The following is a 16,420-nucleotide window of genomic DNA, read 5'->3' on the forward strand; positions in this document are numbered from 1 at the left end:
GCGCGTTTCAAATGACATTTAGGTTAAATTTCACGCTTCTACAGGTCACTGATTATTTAGGAAAAATTCAATTTTCTTCTAAAAAACAAATAAATTCAACTACAGCCTTTGGGAACAAGTCAAATCGCTTTTCCAGAACATTTTCAAATTCCTATTCTACTACAAAATTGACAATTTAGCTTACATCTTGTAGTACCGCTGGTACTAACTGTCATGGTATAGGACAGATTGGCTTATGAGTGTGGGGTTGGCGGGAGTCTCAAGGTGACTCTCTCTCCCAACCACCCTAGTACGGTTGGCTCAGTTGCTCGTGGGCCATGGGGTCGTACGGACGGACCCACCCCATAAGTCTGAATCGTAGTACCTGGCTATGACAATTGGTATCTCATTGTCAGGTATTTTACAATCTAGTCCGTGTCAATGAGTTTCTGTACCCTGACTCTACATCAAAAAATTATGTCATACAGCCATGTCTTGTTTTGGGTTTGTTGGCATTCCAAGAGATCGATTGCCAAAAGGTAAAAAATCACACCTCTCTCGCTCGTCTTGCGTGTGCCTCAAGAAATGCGCGCGAGAGTACAAATTTAACTGTACACAACCACCTCAAAATAACCTCGTATAGTTTAGTTGTTTTTGTATGACGATACCACGAGAAAAGCCCATGTCGATGGTCAAGACTTTTGTTGCCAAAAAAAAAGAGAACCCGCGACTTATGCAATTGATTGCGAGACACTGAAAATGTCTTAAAACTTTCTGATTATTGCGTGAGAGATTTTTTTCTGAGGGGGATTTTGTACCGAAATAAATTCATTTTTGTCGATTTAATTGAGAGGAAGTCATCAATTAGAGGGTGGGTTCCGACATGTGAAAGAATTTCGTTGCGTTTTTGGAAGGAGAGGCAAAATAAATTGCTCTGTGGGTAAGATGTTGGTTAGAGCATTATAAGAAACTCTCTGCGGTTGTTCCTTCGAAAAGGAAGAAAAGGATAATAAATCTCGGGGTTTATTCCTGTGAAAATCAACCCTGTAATTTTAGTTTTAGGTACAAATTTAAAATGTCAGGAGGTTCAGGACGAAAAATATATGTTAGGTGATTTAGAAGAAATTTCTCTTGCTCAAAAACAATCCATTCTTCTACAGAATTTCCTGAATTTCAAACTAAAGACCAAACTTTGTATCATTATCTTTGCTAAACTTCTTCTTTAGTGTCTCCTTTAACGGTTTTGGCGTTGACTTAAATTTCAGCTCCGGAAAACTTTGAAGTTTATTTGAAAACATAAAAAGAACTTTTCCAATAAAAGACAAAACATTTTCATATAGAGAATTTTGGAATGTGAAGGAGTGTAATCTCTTCCTAATCCATTCTTTATTGCGTTTTACCAAATCATCTTGTATTTGCCAAAGGTAAATATAGTCCATCAAACTTTTGATGATGTACTGGGATGAAGGAAAGCCCCTCCAACCCCCACCCCCTTAAAATGAGATATGGCGGAATTTTTACGATGAAAGTGAAACATCTTCTTTATGCTTGCATCAAGGAAGAAATTCATGTGAAAGTCATTTGGTCTCCTTTAAAGTCTCCGTGCACTTCTTTTAAGAATTCCCATCGCACCGCAATGCTTGTGGGAGAACCCGGAAGAACAACAGGTGTTCTGGTGTGTTGTTTCTTTTTTTTTTTGCTTTTCTTACTACCTTCTCACAAGCAAAATAGCCTGGCATCGTGTCACAAATGATATGCCATTGAGAAGAAACTGACGGTGTGACGAAAAAAAGCGCGACGCAGCAATTTTAATATAGAGAACATAAATAATAATAATCTCACGGATGATGGCCTTGCTTCGTCTCACAGACTCCCTTTGCAAAGAGTCTGTTGTTGTTTTTTCCTTCTTTGCATTTGAAATTCTCTTTTTTATTCTTGCACACGTTGACAGAAGGAAAAACGTGGAAAATTATCGCGTCATTAATTATGAGAATTGATTGCAAAAGCATCTGCTATATGGGAGCTTTTTTTCATTATTCAGTGTAGTATCCCCTCGGTATTGTACGCGATGGTTTCCTTATCCGTCGATCCAATAATTTAGAGACGGCTCTTTTTATATTCCCCATTCATCTGTCTTAATTAATTTGGCGTGCAGACAATTGCTTGAAGAAAAAAAGGGTAGGGAATTGGTTGTTTCTCAAGTCACCATTAAATTTTTCTTACACCAACAATTTGTACAAATTAAATGGTTTTAGACACCATCGCCAAGTTGGAAAAGCACGCCTCGAAGAATTACGATTTTTTCCCTTTCATACTCTAGCAGCTTCTATATTCTCCTCATGCCATGACAATTTTTTTATTAGCTGAAAGGGCTGGTAATTAACCGAATATTAATGCAATTTTTTTCTGAGAAGATCAAGAGAATATTAAACAAAGAGATAAAACTAATGTGAACGCAAATCTATCTTATTGGCAGGGAAAAAATACCTAATCCAGGCTAAAATATCTTATAAATAGTATAGAAATCTGAATATTTTTAAGAAATTCGTTTCACTTTAATTTCCCTAGATTTTTTATTCCATTTTACTATAGAATGATTTGTTTTCTATTAAAACTAACTTATTGTAACGTTTCTAGTTCATTTGTTACCTTCATCAGGTGCAAAATCATGCTATTGAGAATATTTAGAAGTTTTTATTCAATACAGCAGAATAAAGAGATAATAATCTTCTAAAGAATTCGAGTATTCGAATATTAGTTTTTTATTCTCTTAAATTTTTTCTTTCTCTTAAACAACCCATGACAACTCAAATTTTCCTTACTTATCCACCCCTTTGGGTATCTTTCAGTCCTCTCTGAGCTATCCATGGTATAATGCTCTATGACACTTGGCGAAATGCAATAATATACGAAATGAAACACTGCTTGAGCATATGCGTGGGAGTATTTCTGTGCAATTTTAATTATTCATCCATTGAATTTGAAATGAAAATGAGTTTGTTGCATATCAATGGAGTTTGTAACCGCATGTCAGGAGGAAAATCCTATTTGATACGCCCAAAAAATCACAATATTTTGACACGGAGACGTGTATAATGTATCTCTCTCTACAGATCTGTATGACAATAACACCACCCATTTACATACTTTTTTTTTCATGTCATTCATTGGAAATTTTATGCAAAAATTGTGGGCGCAAAGTAATTTCCATCCCAAAAACAACTCGGATTTTGCGTCTTTTGCTCTACATTTTGCTTGTTTCTTCTTGTTGCATTGATTGGTAAAAGATACTGCGCTTTTGACATTGTTCCACATTCTCATTACAGCTTGAATGATTTTGTCACTGCATCCCACTGCTCAACATATTAATTGATTTGTTCGTCAACAATGGCAAAAGGTGACGAGGTTTTATCACCAATAGCAATCAACGCGTGTGAAGACCCAGAATTGCAAATTAGTTGAGCTTCAGCAATTCACAAGAAAGCCCTTAAATGCAATTTTACATGGTTACACATAGAATTAGATTACTAGCAAACACGCTACTTTTGAGAATATTCTTTACACACAGTAAGAAGCAAAGATCTTGTCGACGGAAATAAAAGAAAAAGAGTGAAACGAGAAACCAAAGAAGTCACCTAAATTGGTCAGTAATACTCTAAAATCCCCACAGATGGTTTAATTCCATGATGTGACTGGCATAAAAATAATAAAAATTCCATTGAAATTGAACAAACCACCTAATAAATCATAAAAAAAAGTTTGTTTTTTTAATTAAATAGCGGTGTGTGAAGAACATTTAACGCATCATTTGATTCTCTTTTGGCGCTCAGTGAATGTAAAGAGCATTTGCTCTGCTACATATAGAAGCTTATGCTTTTCTATAAGTTTTGGATCAATTGACGATTCTCCAAGCAATTTTCTTTGCATATTGTATTCAGAATATTAAATAGTTGATAGTAAAGTATTCCTAAACATTGAGCAGGTACGTTTTGTATTAATTTCGTACATTTCATCCAATAAATTAGACAAACGGAGGGAATTTGATTCACCTATGAGCATATGCATCTGATGCAAAATTAAAATCAAAGTTAAATGTGCAAAACATTAACCTTCTTATCTTAATTATTTGCATAATATTTTCCTCAGAACATTTTTCTTTTGAACATTAAAACACTTATTTGTCCTTTCAAAAGAGACATGAAATAAGAAAATATTTATACGATAAATAAAGCAATAAAAAATGCGTAAAGAACTCAAAGATGAGGTGTTAAGGGAGCAATGAAACAATGAATAACATTTCCATGAGAATGAAAAAAAAATTTGCAAATTGATAAACATATTGCCATGAAGGTTGAATAAATGGGGAGTGAGACCAACAAATATTTTCGACATGCTCGTGAGATGGCTTTTAGATGTATTCTTAAACATATTTTAGCAAAATAAAACAAAAACTTTTTGTTCATCAAGCATGTAAAGAATTGTGAAGAAAGCTTTTACCACCTACCCGAAACCAAAAAGCAACCTGAAGCACATTTTTTCGTGAATTTTTTATACAATTTTTTTGTCATGTGGAATGTTATTGTTGTTGTGTATTTATTTGTGGTGAGAGCAACAATATTGCAGCAAAAGTTCAACAGTGTGCACGACAGAAAATACGTTGATGTTGTTGGTGCCGAATACAAGAAAAAAGAAAAATATCGTAAGAAAATAAAAAAAAGTCTCTTATTAATTAAATAATCGTGAATGAAGGAGTAAGAAAACAATAATAAAAAAATACCCAGGAGATCGAAATTCCATAAATGTACTTTTGCAGTGACTCCCAAGCATTTTTGTTTTCGCTGCTGCTACAAAAGACACTTAAAATTTACGGGCAGCTCAACTTTTCAATGACTGGTAATTCTTTTATGGCGCTTTTTTTTTGCTTCTAAATACAACAAAAAAAATATCTCTGAGAACGCAAAAGAATTCTTTTTCCCACAAAAATCAATGAATCGAGGTAATTTCAATTGGTTGATATATATTTCCTTCCACCTCACAGGAAGTTGGGTTTGTAAAAAGAAAAGAAAAAAACTCGAAGCCTTTTTGTGGTGCTTTGTCACTGCAAGAGACATTTTATCTATTTTTTTTTTTAGTTTTTTATTTGTATTGAATGCAACGTATTACCCCCAACAAGGACGGGCACTTTCGCCCACGCACATTTCTGGAGAAAACTAAGACAATGTATGCAAAAAGTAGATATTTTCTCAGAAGTATAAAAACATTTCCGATTTGGTCAAGATATCCCAGACAGAGTGAATTATTTGACGTGTACTTAATGCGAGGTTGGACGACAATTTAGCAGCATTTGCATTAAACTTATCTTATATAGCACAATTTATTGAATTTATTTATTTATTTTTTATTATTTGCACATTAAAAATGCAGAAATTTATACTTAAGATACACGGTATTTAACGGGGTGAATAGGGTAAGGTTTTCTTGGGACATTTGATGAGCAAACGTTCATTCTGAACAATTAAAAATAGTTATAAAAAACATCTTCTAAACATGACCTTTCAACCACCTTGTTCTTCTTTTTTTTGGAGAAGTAATAGGGGGCTTTTGGGATAAACAACGTGAGGGCATTTTTACATATAGAAGAGTATAAATTTTCGTATCCAACTAATCATTGTGTACCCGATCTAAAAAGCTTTTACCATTAAACGGGAACTAACCTTTTAACTTAATTTACAAGATTATTTCTCCAAAAGCTTCCCCGAGAAAGCTTTCTCAATAACCCTTTCTTAGAGCATTTCTCCGCTCAAATTGAATTCTTAATTTCAAGGCACGTGTCTTTGAGATATCTTCCCCTTTTACAATCAACACTATTTATTTAACCGTCTTAATTCAACAGAGAATTTCAATTTGATTGAGAAAAACGCAAATAAAGCACTTTATAAACATATTTTTCCTTGCAGCTCAAAAAAAGGCGACCAACAAGTGTGATTTTAATTGCTTTTGCGAACAAATCTCGAGTGAGAAATAAATAGAATAAACAGAATGTGAGATTGGTGGTTGATAAGAGATCGTTTTAATTTGCTTTTACACAAAGTCATTTTGCCCACAACAATATGCTGAAACAATTGATTCAGCACACATGCGGAGAATAATAAAGATATCGCCACTATCAAGTGGGAATTGTATATCAATTCAGTCGTTTTATGTGTTGTCAAAATTTTGGAGTAGCTTTTTGAATAGTTAATCAAGATAAGCAAAATTAAGCCTAATGAGCTGGAGCTTTTAATGTCTTTTAATACCATTTAAATACGCACGATTTATGTGTGTTTTGTGGATATTTTTAGAAGAGCTTTTTGAGCGGAAAAGAAAATGTAAAAAAAAATCAATTGCAATCATATTTAGGCTATATAAAGAAATAAATTTGTATGGATGTGGAACGCAAAAGCTATTCCATGTAAAGAATTAAGAAAATGTGAGGTTATGTTTTTTTACGCCAAGAAAAATTTATTGAATTTTTTCTTCTCAATATTTTGATTCGTTTTGTGCAATACAGAAATTTTTTAGTTCGTGCGTAACTTACACTAATGGATAGAATACCAATATGAAAAGGAAATAATTTTTCACTGTAAAATAAGGTTATGTTGCATTTTTTTACGTTTTAGTAGTTGTGTAAAATATAATAAAACCACACATTTTTTTTGTTTATTTTAGTTAATTTGTTTTTTTACGCTTCATTGATGTTGATTTATGATTATGCCTATTTTTTACGTTAATTATGTCTTACTTCTTCTCATTTACGCCATATTGCTTAAATTTTATTGTACATGTACATATTTACATACATTTATATACGTTTCAGTGCTGACGTCTAAATAATTTCTCACGTTTTACTATTTACGCTCTGTTGTATTTACGCCCTACGTTTGTTCTACTGCTTATGTTGTATTATTGAAGTCATACTATCCTCATTCATTCAGTTTCTAACGTTTAACTACAAGCTCTCCAATTCTTACAATTACAGGTATTATATACCTACATAGTCTCTACTGCTTACGTTTTACGGCTTATGCTTTACATCTTACACTTTTTTCTTACAATTCAAACTAAATGATGAGTAAGGTAAATTGCATTAATTTCAACACAAAATGCACTAAATGAGTTCTAATTGTTCTTCCTCAAAGAACATTTAATTTCGCATTTTCTTTTTACTTCTGTGTGCTAAAATATCACGTCGCCAGACAAAATAAATGCTAATTAATGGCGAGAAAAAAAGCTTCCGAGATTATACATCACTTAAAGTAATTTACTAAACATTTAGTCTATAAGGTGACCTTTTGCAGTGGACTAAAACAATTCTACGCCCACGTGCTAGCGGGGCAAAATCAATGAGTTTGTCTCCAGAAATGATGCTTCTAAATTTGCCTTATCGTGGGTTTGTTAAGTGTGTGCTGAATTAGGGGGGTTTGTCTTGAGCTGGTTGTGAATATAATCGTGAAAATTTATGATTGTAATTAATTCATATCCATCCCGGGAGGTATAGAGGTGCGATAAGAAAGTCACTCAAAGCTACTTGAGGCACTTCTCATCACATAACATTTTACCCAAAGTCGCTCTCTCTGTCTCTTGGTACGAACCATTGTTGAATTTTCCAAAGCCAAAGAAAAATTTTTGGAAATGGAGGATGTTGGAGGAGAAGAAAAATACTCTCGAAAAATAACATATTCAGCAAGTTGTGTAAATACAGAAATTACTCACAAAGAACGCATTTACACAAGTGAAATAGAGTAGCAGAGAATGAAAGAGAAATAAATGTTTGCCCACGGTGTGTACCTATGGTGCCTATATGTATGAATAAAAAATTTAATGTATTCTTGCTCAAAATTATGTGCATTGCAAATTAATTGTGTGAAGAAGAAAATTGTTGGATTTAAGATATACGAAATTTATTTCATTGAAGAAAAGTGATTTAAGCGAAAGAACATTTTCCGCATGATCTTCCACAGAGAAGAAAAAAAAAAGAATATTTCCTCACATTTCCACACGAGATTTCGTCGCGTTTACGCCCCAAATAAGATTTGATAATCAATTTTTTTTTCGGCAGATTGTCAATCTTTTTGGGGTTCGCGATTGCGCTAAAATGCGTGTGTTCACAATGGTCAAAAAGTGGTTCGATAAGATAAAAGACCGAAGGAGATACACGGCTGTTGAAAGCAATTCGATGGAATTTACTTTCATTGACAAGCGAAATCTTTTCCACAACACTCTCTGGAGCAAATGGAATGGACAAAATTCAATTTTTTTTCTTCTCACACACATCCAACATCCAATTGCGGCAATTTAATTTACCCTCATTCTGTGTCAATTGGCTCGGTATGGAGAAGAAATAAAAAAGAAAATATAAAAAGAGAAATGAGAAGAGCACCCAGTGAGAGCCTTCGCGACTCTGGTAAAATACAAAAATCCCAAGAGGGCGTCAGAGTTGCGATAGCGCCAGTTTATCTTTACCCACCCAAACACTATAGATTGAAGACCATAAATGTGGAAATTCCTTGAAAATCTCCTGCCAAGATGGTGTACGATTGCCAATAAATCGATATTATTTATCACATGCTGAGCATTCTTTTTTTTTTTTCAACTTGATCCACCACGATATTCTCAAAAAATTGTGGGCCACCTTCGCAAAAAAAGCAGTTCAGGAAGCTATATATGTAGGTATGCATTGTATATAGCACAGAGCACTTCTCTAAGTTTTTTCTTTTATTTTTTTATGAACGTCTCGCACAAGAAAATTCAATTAATAATTTAATTAATGTTTACGATAGCTATTAGAGAATTTTACGATGTGTTTAAATTTTTGAAAAGTGACGTGAACGAGGAAGTGCGCAAAATTACGAGAATTCCTCAAGTTTACTTTAACTCCATGCTGACTTCCCAAATGCAATTATCATCAAAATTTTAATGCGATGATCATTCTCTCAGTCATTTCCTCGTCTTCTTATGTTTTCTAATGAATACAATGCATTTTCTTACGTTAGGTTTTTTAAATATTCTTTTGAGAATTTTAGATCTACTTTATAGTTCTAATTTTTAGATAAAAAAAATCGGATATTCTCAACTTCATCAGAAATTTAAAAAAAAAAAAACGAGGGTGTCTCCCTTGCTTTCGTTTTTCGAATTGCTTTCTTTATTAAAATTAAAATTATAACGCAGATTAAAGGAAAAAGTTCAATAAAAACGTAAAAAACTGCGCAAAAAAAACGTACAAAATCGTACTAAAAACGCAAAGAATTTTGAATAAAATACACGAAAAATAAATTTTCAAAAATCGTACAATGCAAAAGCTATGCACAAAATTCAATAAAATGCACAAAATGCAATTAAAATGTGAAAATGTCAGTTAAATTACATAAAGTAGCACAAAAAATGTACAAAAAACCCGAAAAAATGTGAAATAGCATTAAAATCGTTGAAAAGTGTTCAAAACACGAAAATGGCAATAAAATGGAAAAAATTGAAAAAATTTCCAAAGAAAATTTGCAAAATTAAACATAAAAAACACGAAAATGTAAAGAAAATGCGCGAAATTGTAATAAAACGTACAAAGAGCATAAAATTCATTGTTTTGACGTTTTTTTTTTTCTGACGATCCTCAGAAATATTTTGACTCAATTCTTTTATTTTTAAATTCTTCATTAGACTTGACAAAACCAATACATCTAAATTAGCAATGAATAGACGAACTATTCCGATTTTTCTTTTACTTAATTCCTTTAAAGAAACGTATAAAAGGTTCATAAGATAAACACCAATTTTAATTATAACAACTACCGACATCTCTTGGGATTTTTTCCTCACTTCACGATACAGAAATGCCTTCAAACTTTAACCAAAAATAGACTTTTTAATTGCTCCATTAAGTATCGCAACAATATTATTTTAAAAATGTCAATAAAATATCAATAATAAAATTTGAAAAAACCCATTAAAATGTGCCTGTAGAATAATCTAAATGTGACCAAAATGATCCAATCAAATGGGAAACAATTAACCTTTTCATCATTCAACAATTTGACTTAGCCAAGTGTTCTTCCAGTGAGGATATTTTACCCAAAGTTTGTGCCATTTGTGGAGAGAATTTTATGAACATATCCCCTCGTAGAGATCTCAAAGTAATTTATGATCGCAAAATTCACTTTCCAACTCTAATTGAATATTATCTCATCGAGTGACCACTCAATTTTTTGATCATCATTTTATGTTTTACAAATTAATATATGAGCAACTTCCATCTATGGGCCAGACAACTCTACATCGAGACACATTGACGAGGCGGACAGACGAAATTGCCGGGATGATTTAGTGGTACGATAGTGCGAGTGAGGAAGAAATATACCCGCACTTACCACAACAGGGCTTTCTTGGCTTTCATCTGCCTAAAATCCATGGAAGAAATACTTCGTGAGACAGAGAGAGAGAAGACTTCTTGCCCCACGACAATTCACTTCCATTGCTGTGGTCAGTGTTTTTTTTTCTCTTAATTTTCCATTTGTAGAGGAAGTTTTTCGCTAAGAGAGAGAAGAAATGGGAATATGGTCTTACCTTTGGAAGAGATGCCAGAACCTGCTGCTTCACATTCCACACCAACCGATCTGAGGGGAATTGGAGACATTTGGATACATTGAGTTCGGGCACGTGGATGCGAACCAGGAGCCATCCATCGCGTGGCTCTGGTGATCCAGGTGGTGGTGGGTCATCGTCAACTACGAATCCTCCAGGATCCATGGTTCTCTTGCACACTACAGCTTTGCTAATCCTTCGGTGTCTTCATTGAATTGTTTGATGGCCTAAAATGAGAAAGAAAAATAAAAATTATTATTTTATAATTTATTTTAATTATTTTTTATTGTTTCTAAAATTTTTTATAAACATTTTCATTAATAAGATAATTTGTTATCTTTCCCAGATTTTTCCTTGTTTTTCAATTTTTTTCTTATGGGTTTTATTCTGAATAAATATTGGACAAAGCAATAATTCTCATTATTCAGAAACATTTGAAAAAAATCCGTTGAAACGTCGCTGAATGTTTAAAGAGTAACTAATATAATTTTTTTCTTTGAATAAATTGGAAAAACCTTTTGCAAAAATATTCAAGATCTACTGCAAATTTACATTTGTATTATTTTATTAATTAAATACCCCGTCTTTTATAAATATCAAAATAATAAATTCTAAGCTTAATATCTTCATTTTATTCAAGGAAATAAATAATTGACAAAGCTACAATATTTTCCAACCAAGCGGCTATTTTTCCAAAGATTTTCCCTAATAAATTAATTAATTTAGCAATTTTTAATTGACTGAATATTAAAGAGACAGACTTTATCCTAACAAAAAAAAGCCACAAATCACTAGTTAGAGTTCATAAAATTAAGCCAACCACCTGTCGTAATCTCTGAACCCGATGCTAAAATCAACAACATTAGGGAATTATTCGTCTAAAAGAGGTGACATCATAAATGTCACTGAGCACCTCGCAAAAAGTCTCACGTGTTTTTATGGGCATCTAATGTTCCTTTTTTCTGGTCATTACACATTCAAACCCCCTCCTTCTATATTTAAATATCACCTTTTAGATCGCCGCGATGGTTGTTCTTTGATCGATTTTTTTGTTATCTCACCTCCGTAGTCAATTAAATGTCAAACCTGTAAGCTTTTTTTTAGCATGTACCCCCCTTCCCTATTCTCCCAACATAATTAATCCACCAATTGTAATCTCAATATATGTATTTTTTCTGAATTTTAATATTTCTCATATGTTTGCAAGGAGAAGCCGTTGTGGATTAATTGGTTGACTTTTCATCAGACAAATTATTCTACAGCTAATTTAAATATTTTTTTTTTAACATACAAGGGGAACTACAGGTCAATGGAAGGGGAGCTGGATGGAGCTAAAAATGGACAAACAGGTGGATAAGAAACTTATGAGAAAAAGACAATTTATTGTCTTGATACAAGGAAAAATTCAATTTTTAGTATTGAAAGTGTTTTATTTTAGAGAATTATTTTTAATTTTAAAAAGTTTTAAAGTTTTGAATCATTTTTTTTAGTTCAGATGAATTTATTACGATTTTTTGGAAAGTATTCAGAATATTTAGAAAACATTCAGAACATTTTCTAAAAAAAATCCACAGAATATTGTAATTTGAAAAATAACCAGAAAATCTAATTTTGATTCAAAGTTTTTAGATTATTTGTAATAAATACAGAATTACGATATTACATCAACAATAAAGGATTTTATTCGTTTCTGCATGAGAAAACTTCTTATTTGAAAAAGATAAAAAATCTTCAGAAAGACATTCAGTGTTTTTCACTGAAATTAGACAGCTTAAGACTGGGTTATGGGGGGGTAGGTAAGGGGGGTTACAAAAAAAAACTGAAATTAGACGAGAAAATTTAGCAAAAACCTGATTAAAAATACAAACAATGACGTCATCAGTATTATATTTTTTTCAATTTAATAAATTAAGCATAAAGAACTCTTAAAAACTCAACTAACAAGTCTAAGAATAAGTGATTTCTGATTCTTTTCTGGTTCTCGGTATGTAGTATTATAACAAAAGGCACAATATTGACGTTATTGTTTAATTTTTTTCTTGCAAATTCTCAGAGAATTTTTTCAGCTGATCCCAATGGTAAATGGAAAGATTCTTCGGCAAATTTCTTATTTTTCTTTGTTTCTATTTCTACAAGACTGTGTATGAGAAATTTTCCAATACAGAAGAACATAAACTTCTATTGAAGGAAAATCTTCATTTCTACTAGAATCTCAATTCCCTTTGATAAAGCTTAACGAACATTTACGAAGCTTCATCAAAAATAAAATTGATTCACTCCTGCAATTGTGAAGAGGAGACAATTTATCCCTGATTGAGATTTTCTCTCACAAGATGAGGGAATTTTTTCTTTAGTGTGAAAATCAACGGACGGAAATCCTTCTTTTCCTTTCCCCCAAACAATGGAACTCAATCAGTCATTGTGTGTGTGTGGAAAAACTCAGCTTTAGCTTATGTCGTGAAACTTTTTCCTGAGCCTCGAAATAAACACAAATTGGCCACTTCCTCATTTTGGCTTTTTATGCGAGGGAGCACAAAGTGACAGCGCTTTGGAAATGGTAATAGTAGTAGAGAAAATATATAGAGCATGATTGCGGTGGAGAGGAACTGTGGAGGCATTCGGTAGATAAACACCAATTTCGCTTGATGAGGTCAATTTTGTCCTTGGGAATTTGTGGGACACGCGAGGAGCGGAATTTCGCGAGATGTAACAAAAGCGACAAAAGTCACAGAACTATAATTGCGCCAATTGAATGGAGCAAAACGAATTTTCCATGATTGACCGGGTACAACACCGGGGGCAGAAATGTCACATGGTGGCGAATTGATATGGTTTGTATTTGCATGAGACGTACCAATTTAGGAAGTTTGGTTTTTTGCACACTCCCAGCCAGAAAAAAAATCAACTTATTCGGAGACGATCTCAATGTCACATCAGACACGCACGATTTTTTTTTCTCTGCTGTTGAACATTAAATAAATCAGCCCCGCGAACAGGTGCGGAGATCGCGTCAACAATGGGGCTGTAAAAGGTGGATTAGATAGGAGGAGCAGCAGGTACAATACCAAAAAAAATCAAGAATTAATATAGTGCTTGATATACTATCATTGGCGACACGCGAAATGTAGCACAGAGATGGTGCCATAGAGGTCAAACAAATAAACCGCGTGTCGAAGGAGGAAACCCATCGAGAGATCTTTTTGTCAATTACTTCCATGGAGATCAACGATAAATATTGGCTTTTAGTGACTTTCCTTGACTTTCAGGGTCTCTCTCACTTTTTTTTTCTTCATCGTCGTCGCTAGTTGTCTTTCATCTACATACATTTTCACGTCCTCCCACCTGGCGCGAGAGCTTTTTGACTCTGCGTGCGGTGGTATTTGTATGCAAAAGAGATGGATGGTGAGAAAATTGGACGAACACCCAAGCACTGAATTTTATTATCGATGGAATTTTTTCTCAGGTGCTCGTCCGAACTGTTGCAATGTCCAGAAATTAATTCACGGGAGTGTTTTATGGCCCGTGGTCTCAGGCATTGAGTAAGTTTTTTTGTTTCCCAAAGCTTGTGATACTTTAATTCACATTGGGTGTCGCTTTGGTAGCTCTGCAGGCCGTTTTTATTCATCAACACTTTGGTCTCAAAAGATTATGAAAAGGTACTTAATTCAACACCAATATAATACTCTCAATTAATGCGATGAGTTGAGAAATATTGTGGGAATTGTATTTGAGATGAGTCTGATGATGCTTTTTAGATGGAGCGAGAATTGTAATGTGAAGTGCTTTAGAAGGGCTCTTTTTTGGGTAATGACACAAACCCATGGTAACCGACAATTTCATTACAAAGTAATATTAAATTTGTAACAAGTATTAGGTGAGATCACTTATTACAGCCCATATATTGTGAGCAAGAGAGCAAAGACAGTGAATGGCATTATAATTGGTGAAAGCTTTGAACTTTGAGCTAAAACCAAAATATATAGAACTTTATTGAAGTAGGCATAAAGCTTCTTCTTTATACTAAATTTTAATTAATATTAAATTTCTAATTTCTTCATAATTAAACAATTTTCTACAACAAGAAGAACCAGTAAAATCTTGTCATTCAAAGAAAGTCTATTGAAATTCTAAAATAATTTTTTAGATAGGGTTTTTATGTAGATGCTTCAGGTGTATATGCTTCATAGGATTTTATATTATTTTTTTTAGTTAATAACAAAGAAGAAAGAAATTCAACAAGAAATTTAAATATAATCTTCGAAAGAATCCTTTAAAAAATCGCATTTGTTAAAACATTTATTTGAAATAAATTTTAATTTCTGCAATCGTTTTAATGCTTTATGAACTTATGCTTCATTCATTTATGTTATGACGATTTTTTACGTTTATTAACCAAGATATGATTTCTGTGATTGAATATTAAATTGAAGATTTTAAAAACAAATATTTAAATATGCATATGCTCCATCTGTGTATGCTTCATGACATTTTGTATCAGTATCTTCATTTATTTAAAAAAAAAAACAAAATATTTTTGAAGTTATAGTAGAAGTACTGAAAAAAATCTGCTTTAAAAAGAAATAAAAATGCTTCATGCGCATATGCTTTATGAGTTTGAGTATAATTAAAGTATGATATTATCATTATCTTTTTTTTTTCAATCTGGGAAAACAATTATACCTGATCCAAAAAAGATATTCAAAAGATATAAATAATTTTTAATATAAGAATAATTCTTTTGTTTCATAAGCATATGCTTCATTCATTTTCTTATATTGTAAGTCTGGCCTCATCATATTTATTAAACAGATAAAAAAAACTAAAGGCAATAGAAAGTGGTACAAATCTAAAAGAGAATTTCCCAAAGAAGAACAAGAAAATCCCAATAATCCGCCTTTACAAGAATTTCCCGGAAAACAGACCCACATTTAGAGAAAAAGAAACTTTCCTCCAGACATCTCTCTCTCTCATCTCATTCTCTGAGTCAAAGCTTCTTTGTCTCCAATTAATGTAATCTGTGATGAATGTTTGTGTATCTGATATCTTTAGATAAATTGCTCGTTGTTGCCTATTATCTCACACAACCACTGCATTTCCCTCTTGCGAGCCCCCAGAAAAACTTGCGTTGGATATGCGCGTCGTGTCTCTTTGGAGAGAAAAAAAAATATTGTGCTCAAGTGTATGGCTCCAGGGAGAAGCTTCTATTGCTTCTTGTTTGGTAAACAAAATGCGATGAAAAAAAAAGTGCGTTGGAAGCTCGAGTACCGAGGACTTCGAGGATGAGTGATGGATGTTTCCTTTCGAGGACCAGAAGTCACGGTTTGCGACGCCGAATCCCGACATGGACGAGATATTGTCATGGCAACGTCCTCATTGATTTCTCTCACCCAGGATAGACGCACACCTCTTTTGCTTTATGTTATATTTTTCTTTCTTCGCCTTAACTTCTTCAGCTGGTGCTCTCCGCTATATGAAAAAATTAATTTCAACCATGCCAGCAGGAGCATTTGAGAGCCATTGGTGTCTGGTACTACGGAAAAACCCCAAGAGCTGAGTAATTGTACGGGAAATGAGGTTAAAAGTTGCACATAGAAGCCCTCACTATATGATGTATTTGCTCGGAGAGAGCATTAGTTATGGCATAGCTAAGTGTCGCTCTTTGCTGCCTTTGGGGATTATGTTGTTGGTACGTATATAGCTAAAATTATGTTCTTTCTCCCATTTGCCATGCAATTTACGAAAAAGGCAAGCAAACGAGGTGGAGAATTCATTTATCAAAAAGTTCCATTTATTATTGGAAAAAATTGAAGAATGTAATCAATGCTCC

General features: G+C 33.2%; 1 protein-coding gene across 4 annotated transcripts in view; it reads right to left on the bottom strand.

Moving 5' to 3' along the window:
* The window catches only part of LOC129795835 (SH3 and multiple ankyrin repeat domains protein 2), a 61,107-nt gene that overhangs the window by 36,651 nt on the left and 8,036 nt on the right, over positions 1-16,420 (bottom strand). For all 4 annotated transcript variants that reach the window (XR_008751155.1, XR_008751154.1, XM_055837334.1 and 1 more), the window contains exon 2: positions 10,576-10,820. Coding sequence is in view for 2 of the 4 variants with exons in the window: in XM_055837334.1 (XP_055693309.1) it covers positions 10,576-10,758 (183 nt within the window). In the remaining 2 variants the exon portion in view is untranslated. The remainder of the gene's footprint in view (positions 1-10,575; positions 10,821-16,420) is intronic.

Source organism: Lutzomyia longipalpis, chromosome 4 (genome assembly GCF_024334085.1).
Source record: "Lutzomyia longipalpis isolate SR_M1_2022 chromosome 4, ASM2433408v1".
Taxonomy (NCBI): Eukaryota; Metazoa; Arthropoda; class Insecta; order Diptera; family Psychodidae; genus Lutzomyia; species Lutzomyia longipalpis.